General features: G+C 38.0%; 1 protein-coding gene across 1 annotated transcript in view; it reads right to left on the bottom strand.

Moving 5' to 3' along the window:
* Positions 1 to 11,160, bottom strand: part of LOC123967976 (transmembrane protein 65-like) — a 41,426-nt gene that overhangs the window by 7,650 nt on the left and 22,616 nt on the right. The window contains exons 4-6 of the mRNA XM_046044412.1: positions 10,243 to 10,310; positions 8,955 to 9,009; positions 3,666 to 3,708 (exon numbers count right to left, since the gene is read on the bottom strand). Coding sequence (XP_045900368.1) covers positions 3,666 to 3,708; positions 8,955 to 9,009; positions 10,243 to 10,310 — 166 coding nt within the window. The remainder of the gene's footprint in view (positions 1 to 3,665; positions 3,709 to 8,954; positions 9,010 to 10,242; positions 10,311 to 11,160) is intronic.

Genomic DNA, 11,160 nt, shown 5'->3' with positions numbered 1-11,160 from the left:
CCTTAAGTGCAGCAGAAATTTTTTTGTAACCTTGGCCAGATCTGTGCCTTGCCACAATTCTGTCTCTGAGCTCTTCAGGCAGTTCCTTTGACCTCATGATTCTCATTTGCTCTGACATGCACTGTGAGCTGTAAGGTCTTATATAGACAGGTGTGTGGCTTTCCTAATCAAGTCCAATCAGTATAATCAAACACAGCTGGACTCAAATGAAGGTGTAGAACCATCTCAAGGATGATCAGAAGAAATAGACAGCACCTGAGTTAAATATGAGTGTCACGGCAAAGGGTCTGAATACTTATGACCATGTGATATTTCAGTTTTTCTTTTTTAATAAATTTGCAAAAATTTCTACATTTCTGTTTTTTTCTGTCAAGATGGGGTGCTGAGTGTACATTACTGAGAAATAAAATGAACTTTTTTGATTTTTGGAAAATGGCTGCAATGAAACAAAGAGTGAAAAATTTAAAGGGGTCTGAATACTTTCCGTACCCACTGTATATCAGCAGCATTTCAATAAATCTGTAGAGCTTTTAATTTGGCTTATCGAGGCAGGCGAGACTAAAGCTCATTATACCCAGACTGCCTGAAAATGGGGATCTCAATCCTCTTCCAAGTAAACGACAGTTTGTTAGAAGTCAGAATGTAATCCAAACCAGCTACAACCTGCAATATATGCAAATGTATGGGTACAAGGACAGACTCACAATTCAGGTATTTTTATATCTGCTGTTAGTAAAGGTTAGGTTGAAAACAGCAAAGATTCCATACAAGAGCTGCAATGACTAGTCCAGTAATTGAATTATTAAACAACAGAAAACACTCAAACAAATCCACAACAATTTAAATTATTTATTATATGTCATTTTTCAAGCAAAAATGCCACAAAACCTGTTTTCACCTTATCAAAATTAAATACTTTCCACTTTTTTATGATCGCTTTGGACTGTTGTTTAGCAGTCGTTAGTTTAGGGCTGGGCGATATGGCCAAAAATGTTATCACGACAGAAAAAATTCATACCATTCGATATCGATAATTATCATGATAAATGTCAAACCATTATTTCTTTCAAGTTTCAAGGCTGATTTTTGCTGCTGAGGGAAAATTGAAGAAGCCAGATAGTTATTTGTGTGGTAAAAATGTTCTTCATGGTCAAGACGTGACAAACACTTGATGCCAAACAGTGGATCACTTCACAAGTCTGAGGTAGAACATTCAAAACTATTATGATAAATATCTTCTTTCAGAAAATATAATTAGTAAATCTTTTTTCAGTCTCTTTTCCTCAACAAAATAAATTATCTTAATAGAAAAATGAAGTGCTAATTTGTTCGTGATTCAAATCATACATTTATTGACGATATATTGAACATTGACTCGGCCATGCCACTAACTGTCTTTAACCTGGTGGAGTAAAAGTCGGTCCAGAAAGCTATTCACTATTCAAGTGGTTCACATGCAAATTGGGCAGTGTGGATCTGAGCAAACTAAATACCAAAACTGCAACAAGTTTGCAGTAAAGATGCATCTGGAGTCTCCTCGCGTCATCTTCTGATCAAAGTTTACCCTCAACCTCAGCAGGAAGTCTACTGAGCCTCCTCCTCAGGTCTCAACTGCCACTAAAGTGCCACCAACTCCCAGAGTAATCTAAAGCACAGGGTTCACATGTGTGCTCTCTAGCCTTTCGTCTTTTAAATAAACTTAAGCAGTGATGCAAATGTTGCAGTGAAGGACACTTGCAGGAGCTCCACTGAGACGAGGTGTAACAGACAAACAGCCTTCACACCTACCGATGTAGATCTATCACAATAAAAATCCTCTCGTCTGCTCTAATTGAGTCTCACCTTGACAAACTGGCCGCAAGGGCTCATCTTTCCAACTATGATTGAGTGGCAAACAGACAAACACATAGAGGCAAAACTGTGTGTGTGTGTCTACTGAGAGTGCTTACAAAGGCCAGAACAACTTAGCTAATCCATCAAACTAAAATGGTGCAAACGTCTATCCGTTTATTACCTTGTTGACTCTCACTGTATTTAATTGATAGTAATTATCTGTTATATCACTAAATAATCACTGAAATACAACCAATGGTTGGAGGCCTCTTCCATTACTCAAGTATTATGTTGGTTAACCCCATGAAGCAGGTTAGGAGGCCGATTATGATCCCTGCGGCCACCAGGAGCCTCTGAAGAGGATCAGCTGACTGAACCTTATAATGCATTGCAATCATTTGAAGGGATCCAAAACAAAGGTTTTTTTCCCAGCCTGAAAAAAAAATAAAAAATAATCAGCTTAACTTCTCATGGATCATTTTATGTTTTTTTTTATCAAACTTGCTCACATGCTGCACACAACTGTGGCAGGTAGCTGGGATCAGACCTGGCACTCATTGTTGATGATTGAGTTTTACTTCAGCTGGAGGAGAAAAATATCAGTACACTTGAATATGGACTTGAATTAATCAGGCAATTTTAGTGAGCTGGAATATTTTTGTTTACATTTTGTGATATTGGGGTTTTAGTAGGTGAGCAATTAAATATTCAGTCCATGTTAGTAAAATATAATAATGGTAATTAGAACCAGAATTATAGTATGTGCACAGTTACCCAAAAATTGTATTTCCTTCTTTACCACACAAACCTCAAATTAACATCAATATATTACAGGTTGTAAGCAATCCGAGTCTGATCAGACACATTTTGTCAGATAAATAAATATTAAATATAAACTCAACTCCCAGTACAGCAAAATCCAATGCAATCCCAGTATGATGAAGTAGGCTTAATGAGGAATGTAGCACACAAAATATTTTTTTTTACCAATTTATACATCTTTTAAAGATTGAAATAACTTTATTAAACAATGTCTTATGAGAGATTTGCAATTAATCAAACTGAAGTATCTGTATTTTGGCTAATTAAGGGATTGTATCAACACATCTAAAGTTAGATTCTGTAGGAAGGGAAACATGATGGATGTCGTCTGCCTCTGTTAACAACTAGTTTAAAATCAAGATTTTGTTCTACAAGGATTTTTCTTCTATAGCTGTGCGACCTTAACTTGATTCACTCAAAAAACAGTTGGTTAAGTCGGGCTCCTCTCCTCATTTAGACAAAACTTGTTCAGACAGTCTTTATTTAATTAAACCACCGTGATGTGTTTAAATTATTAGGCTTTTTCTTATTTATGGGTAATATCCGTTTTTATGCTTTGCACAACCATATTCTTTCTTCACAGTTATTCTGGGCTGTATTTGTCTTTTTCCCTTGCTGCTTGCATGCTTATCCTCCCGTGGGCCAAATTCGATAATTACCTATTTAACGAAGTAGCTTTTACTGAAGGGAGTGGAGTGGGATGGTAAACCTCTACCTTCATAATGCCATTCAAAAAAGGACTGGAATATTATCATTTTTGTATACCTGGGTCAACAAGACTTTGTATTGCTGAAATAAACTGTGTAATAGGATATACCTTATGATATTATGGTTTTTCTAAACATTTCATCAAATGAGTGAATGAGGGTATTCATTCTAAATCACTGAACTGTTTCTGTCCTCCTACAACCTGCCATGATTTGGAGAAATATTAAGGATAATAGTTGCCTCTGTCTGTGTGCTTGTGTGTGAGAGTGTGTGCCTTGGTGTGTATGTGTTAAAATTCTTACCCCAGTCCTGCCAGGTCAGACACAAGGTTGCCAAGGGCAGCAGCTGTAGAAAATGCGAGAAGGGAAAGAGACATGATTACAAAATGAGTTAGGAAATTGAGTTTTTGCTGAGGGCAGCCAAAAGACACAGATTGTGTTTGTCTGGGGTTTTACATTATATGAAGCACAAGAAATGACACATTTTCCCCATGTACCACTGGCATGCACCTGGAGTGGTCTGCCAGCAGACAGTGTTACTAATTTCCCTAACAGGTTACTAAATTCATTCCCCTCATTGTCAATTTATATGAAGGCATGACGTTAGGACAACGTACTGGACAGCAACTGGAGAGCTACAGAAGATGTGAGAACAAAATGTGATTATAGTGTAGTTAAAGTGCACGTACATCAGAAATATTAGTGGTGATGGAGTGCTCCTATATAGCCTCCCGAAATCTCCTTCGACCCTTTCAGATTATAGAGAAACAACTTTATTAAAGCTTGTATCTCTAACTGAAGATGAGGCATTGGCCAGGAGCTGGAGAGAGAAACGCACTTCAATTATCTTGACATGCCTTCCTCTACTTCCCTTTGGTACTTAATATAATATACACCACATGTTGCATGAGTGGTCGCTTGCATTGCAGAGGACAGGAGCAAAGCAGGAAGCAGCATGTTTGGACCAGTAAGCATAACATTTAGCCTCATAATAATTTCTAAATATAAAGACATTCAGGGCATATGTGTTTCAGTACCATACGCTGCTTATTTTTACCACGCTGGGTTTATGATGGACAACCACAGAGAACTATGGGCTCATTAAGGAGGCACTGCTGAAGCCCACATTGCTGTTGACTCGCTCCCTCAGCCTAATAGCTTTACATGAACAATCTGAACAGGAGAGCAGCACTTCTTCACAAAGTGCCCAAGGAAAAGAGGATGGGGGCATGTCAAAATGACTAACGCAACAAGAGCAAGGAGCAGAACTGTGTGTCATTATCACTGAATATATCTGGGAATCTGTCACTAGGTGGAGTAGTGCTGCAGGAGTGAGTTGGGAGATAATGAGTTAAACAATCTGCTTGTTCTGCTGCTTGGACCTTATGGTAGTAGTGGCTCCTAAAAGACAGAATAAAGTCTGTGCTTTGCTTGTGTTCTCTCAGCTATCCATGACTCTGACTTCAGAGTATTGCTGCAACTGCGGCAGTGGCACAGACTCCCTCAGGGGAACACAAAAAAACCAGTAGTGCCATCTCTGCTAAGGCTCAATACCCATCTAACTCTGACAGAAGGCCTTGAGTGCGTCAATTCAACTGACTTTCTGCTTCTGTAGTAAAAAAAAGTTTAACACAACCTATAATGTACCCAAACTAGACTTTCTGCCTATTGACAATCTGCAGTTGTACGTTTGAACAAAAAAACCCACAGGACCTGCACCCACATTAATAAGCACAGAGGAATTCATCAGATAAAACTCCAAAGAGTCGCCGCATAATTAGAGAAGCCCGTGTGTGCAGAGATCTAGGGAAGTGTTGTTTACTGTGTCTCTGACCTTGTTGAAGAGAGACTCGCCTGCCTGCTGGAACAAAGCATTAATGTTAATAAGCTGCTGGTTTGTCTGTATTTGGCGCAAATCAAGCATATTAGCTTGTTGCTCTGTGAGAAGCTCTTTGGGTAATGTTATTGCTACTTCAGAGTGAAATGACAGAGGCAGGGCAAAAGGAAGGAAAGTGTGCAAGTTTCTAATTCTTGGCCAAGTTCAGTGCCAAAACACACAAAGCAGATTTGAGCTAATTGAGGAGAGTGTTGTGGTATTTTAGACGGAAAAGATTGTTTGCACTGGGCAGAATCTGATTGTAACTCACTGCAGTGAACAGGAATGAAAAAAACAAACATACAAAAAAAGAGAGATAATCTGTTTTTATAGGATTTAGGTGAGAATGAAGATGATGTGCATTTTATGTTTTATTGTTAACTATATAACAACTTAGGAGCTACACTTTGTTGTCATTGCTTCTTCTGATGGATTATTATAAAAAATAACTGAGCTGTGTTTTAGGAAGGGCATCTCCTTTGTGGCAGATTTTATTTGTTACAGTTGGGATAAAATACAAAGTTCTTTTTATGCAAAATAAAGCTATATGTAAGAAGTTATATTCACGCCTTACAAATGCTGCACCACTGCAGTATTTCTGGCGCACTAACTGGCTTACTAACTGTGTGGCTGCAGCACACACTACAATACATATTTTACAGTTAATTTGTACACATTTAATGAGGCTATGAGGCTGGCATGAGTCAAATGCTCTAAAATATGGATGTTGGTATTTAAGTGCAATGACATCTCCTCTTACACAGAGGCACTGTAGCTCCTCAATGGGACACACACACTTGAAATGTAGTTAAAGTGCAGTATTTCCGTTTTTTTGAAATTCCAATTTGCCATTAACATTTGTTGTTGCCAGACAATCTATTCCGGGTCACTGTTTCCTGGCAGTGATGGAAGAAGCTTGAAAGAAAAATAATCAGGTTGCAGAGTAAAGATTAATAAAACACGACATGTAGTGATAAAAAATGTGGTGGCATTATGCACCAGACCGGCAGATGTAATGGGAGAGCCCATCAGGCTTGATTATGTGACCGAACTACCCAAATGTAATTACAAGCCAAGGTCAGCTGTCTGCCTTTAACTCACTGCTCTCTCTGCTCAGTCCACCTCCACAGGTTGGTAAGAGGTGCGCCTCCAGAGATGTACATTATTATGTAACAGATGCTTTTACAACGTTCATTGAGTAGTAAAACCTTTGTACTTCTCCTATCACTCTCACTAATTAGGTAAAGAAAGATGGAGTAAAGTAGAGAGGGAGTGGCTCAAGAGCTTGTTGAAGGTGAGTAAAGTGGGTTTGGCTGGGCTGTATATTTTTTTCACTTCTGGGTAAAAATAAATTATCAGACCATTTACCCAACACAGAAATATTTATTTCCTTCCCTGTTCTTCTGATCCTTTTATCACGTGTTACTTTATGATGGATATATCCATCTTTAACAGGAACTTTCTAAAATTTTCCAGACCTGCAGAAAAGTCAGAGACGCTGTCTGCATGTGTATAATCCACAGACGTCTACTGGTGGATAAATGGGCCGTGAAACAACAAGAAATAACAAATGGGAGACAGTGGGAACTTTTTAGTGGTGTCTCATATCTCATTTAGTGGGTCTCTCCATACCTGGAGGCTTTCCACAGCAACAGTAACACACACACACAATTGGTCGACACATAACTGTACATAGGCTTACTCACACACAGGTGGGTGTGTATTTACTGTATGTGGGCCTATGTGTGTGATTGTATGCGACAACTGGAGCTGAAGAAATGCTTTAGTTATGGCAGATGAGTTTGGAAATCGATAAACCACAGATTAGAAGAAAGGATGTGAAGAGAACCAAACTGGAAGCATTAATTTAATTTGATGTGTTAATGCAGGATGTTATTATGTTCTTAAAAGTTAGGAGAGCTATATAACGAAACAAAATAATACGATATAATTAAGAGAAAATGTTGTAGGGACCTGGGAAGGGCATGGGTTTTTGAAGGCAAGTCTTGGGAGAGCAGGTTGATTTCATGAGTTAATCACCTAAGATATCATTTTTTATTGATATAATCATATTTGGAGATTTTCCTCCTCATTGCCTCTGTTTAAATTATGTTATTGGTCTAACTCAGCAGCAGAACATTTTCTGACAGTATAGTCTCTATCTTCATTGACCCAGCTGAGCCACATTTGCCTCAAGGAAAATGTGTGATTGGTGGACTTGACTGCAGATTTGACACTAGTGCTAAATCACTCTGGACTGAGCGGGATAACTGCAGCCTCTTGATTCGCAGACCTCCAAATGTCCCCAATGTAGCAGGAATGACAAAAGGAAGATAATGGAGTCTGAGCGATAAAAACTGGGTTGGGGCTGCTTTAGGAAAAAACAGAAGCTCCAAGTTTGTTGTCTATCAGTGGCTGTGTGGTAGTTTTTTTTACATGTTTTTTCAAATCTCTAATTAACTGGGGATTTCTGCAGCTAGAGCTTACTGTCAAACCTGGGTGGGAAAATCTCTTTATGCCAATCAAAGATCACAGGCTCTGCCTGTCTACTAGTAGCTGGTCTGAAAAATTAATTGTTCTACCTAAGTCTGAAACCTGATAACCCTCTTCTCTACAAAACCCCACCAGGCCTAAAATTGCTCCTTTGTCATAATCATTATCCCAGTCATCCTTTCACTGCAAATGTTCCAAAGTTAAATGGCCACATTTTTAAATTGAAAAACTGGTTGGTGTGAACTGTAAATCTACAAGAGCAGGATCAAGTCAAAAGCTTGTCTGACACATTATGCACTTCAAAGTGAATATTCAAATACCTCCTCTCTACAGTTTATCGCTCCTTGCTTTAGTTTGCACTGGTCAAGTTTTCTATATCTCTCCAGTTCCACGTGAAGTAAGAATAAAAACAGCTTCAGGCCTCTGCCTCCTCTGCTCTGTTACAGCATCAGCTTCTATTCCTTTAAGTCTTATAGACAGATCAGTTTATTGTCAACAAAAACAAAAAACAACAAAAACACACTGCTATCACCACAAGCAGCGAGAAAACAATCAGAAGAGGAAAGGGAAGACGTGCAGGGTAGGTGTGGGAATGCCAGTTGCCCTTTAACTCCTCTGTTTACCTGGAGTGATTTGCAAAAATGATTCAAATGGTTTCAGCAATTATTCACAAGGGTTGTTTTTACCACCATTAAATATGTAAATAGGGCGCAGTCATCACGCTTCACCTTGGACCACAGCTGAGACTGACATCAGTGTTCTCCTCTTCTTAAATCTCCTGTCAGCATTCACATTCAGTGCAATGTAACATAACAGCCTTCAGTGTGTCTACCAGATACACTGAATGGGAACAAGTGATAACATTTAAATGCAAATGTGCCTCTTTAAGATTAGTGGATATTCCTACACCCATTCGATCTGCTTGTGAATAGCTTTCTCTAATGTTATCTTACTCTTTTTTGGATTACTGTCACAGAACTGGTCAGATTGAGAGTTTATTGTTTAGACTTCATTATGAGACAGTGTATTCTGTCGACACTGAAAGTAAAAATGCTTCTTTCTACTCTTTTTTTTAAAACTATGATTTGGTAATGAAGAAGTGGACAGACAGGGAGTCGACTTGCAGTCTGAAACATGTCAACACAGATATGCAACTCACTTATTAATAATAGGCAATAGGTAAATAAATATTAAGTTACATTAGGATCATGAGATTCTCTTACCAGCCATAGTTGAAATGCCAAGGATCACACCGATGGATAACTCAATCTGTGTGCCCTGTGAATCCACACACACACACACACACACACACATATATATATGTGTGTGTGTACAGAAGATAGTTTATAAGACAAGAAAGATCATGTGTGTCATTCTATAATACAAACCATCAGTGCAATCTAATGTACAGGTTATAACATTCATCTGTTCATGTTCCTTCTCAATGATATTCAGAGAGAAATACAGAAATGACTTATTCACCTGAGGCAATTTGTAACTTAAAGGTCTGAACCAAAATGCTGCAGCAAAGTTAGCAATGGTGATGGCAATGGTAGCTTCCAATCAAAGTCCACTTATACATTATCTGCATTAAACACTTCTCTAGAAGCTTCCACTCTTTCAGTGTAGGGTTTCCTGGCTTTAGCGCAGACATCCTATCCCATACAAATGGAAAGCAGCCTGAGCTCTTTAGGCAGGATGCATTACTTTCTGAACTGGACTGAAAGAATAAAAGGGAATGTAAAGTCAGACAATTACAGTTTTAGCAAAAAACACAATTTTTCCAAATGTACACACTTCTCATAGACAAGTTGAATCCAGCAAAAATGGGATAACTTATTGATTCATAAATTTCCTGTAAAGAGCAAAAACAGCAGTCTGGATATTTTATTTAATATCTGCATATTATTACAGTATGTAGTTTTTTGGGCAAAGCTATGCCATTTCATTACAGTCTATTTATCTTTTTTCTCTTTTGTTTCTCTAAAAATGTATTTTCCCACTCTCTGTTTGTCTTTCCACCTTCTTGTAGAGGCCCCCATAAGACTTCCTCATCTCTGTGCTAAAAAATAATGCTGCCGCTACTTTCACTTAAGCTCATAAATTCATTCCATTCCACTGGGTTTAGACTTCATTACCATTACGACTTCAGAAATACTTAATAAAGAGTGGGTTTGCTTGTGGCAGCAAAATAACTAAAAATGTATAGAATGTTAAAGGACAAAGAGGAAAAAGAAGGAAAAACATAGACTGTCAAATAATGACTGAGAGCAGATAGGAAATATACTGACTATACAGTAGCATCAAACAAAAAAATATTTAATTTTCTGGTTCTCCCTTGACGCTTTCATCCAAAGCAGTATCATGAGTATATACAACATATTCTTTATGCACGAGTGTGATTTCCACAAGTGCCCCCTGTGATAATCACACTCAAACTCTCTAGAGTACACCTGTATACCCACTGAGCTGCAGTGGAGCTACAGCACAGGACGAAGCTGACAGACTTACAGCGACAATCATGATGCAGTTGTCCAGGAATCCAAATCCAACAAAAGGCAGTGCATTGTGCAGCAGAACTGTAAAATAACAAACACAAACAGTAAATCACCAACAGACAACATATACAGACAGTATGCAGTGTTTGATTCTACATTAAAAAATAGCAAGACTTCAGTTATAGTTGAGTTCTGCAGGCAGAACTGTAACAGACACACAAACACAAAACATACATACAAGAACATGTGACAGAAAATATATTATAAACCCATTACAAACTGAATGCCTTGTAAGATCTGTCTAAATAAGAGAAGATAAGATGTTTCTTTATTAAACCCACATACAACAAAAGTACCTCAGAATAAATATATATACACTATAAATAATAATAATAATAATAATCTTTATTTGTAGAGCACTTTTCAAAAACAAGTTACAAAGTGCTTTAACAAGTGTAAAGACAATAATACCCAAGAGACAATAATACAAAAACAATACAAGATAAAAGCATGAAAACATTGAAAATACTAAAATACACGTTTAAGATAAATATAAAATTAGTAAAATACAATCAAATAAAAGGGATAAAATAAAGTCAAATAAGATTGGGAAAGGCTCTCCTATAAAAGTATGTTTTAGGAAGGGACTTAAAAGAGTTCACTGACTCAGCCGACCAGATTTCCTCGGGCAGGCTGTTCCAGAGCCTCGGGGCCCTGACAGCAAACGCTCTGTCCCCTTTAGTTTTCAGTCGAGACTCTGGAACAGACAACAGACCTCTGCCCGAGGATCTCAAGGTACGTGCTGGTGTGTATGGGACTAAAAGTTCAGAAAAATAACAAGGCGAGAGGCCATGAAGAGCTTTAAAAGTGATCAATAGAATTTTAAAGTCAATTCTAAAACATACTGGGAGCCAGTGTAATGAAGCTAAAA

Source organism: Micropterus dolomieu, linkage group LG03, assembly GCF_021292245.1.
Source record: "Micropterus dolomieu isolate WLL.071019.BEF.003 ecotype Adirondacks linkage group LG03, ASM2129224v1, whole genome shotgun sequence".
NCBI classification, from domain to species: Eukaryota; Metazoa; Chordata; class Actinopteri; order Centrarchiformes; family Centrarchidae; genus Micropterus; species Micropterus dolomieu.
Note: the sequence above shows the minus strand (reverse complement) of the source record. Positions and strands in the feature narration are given on the sequence as shown.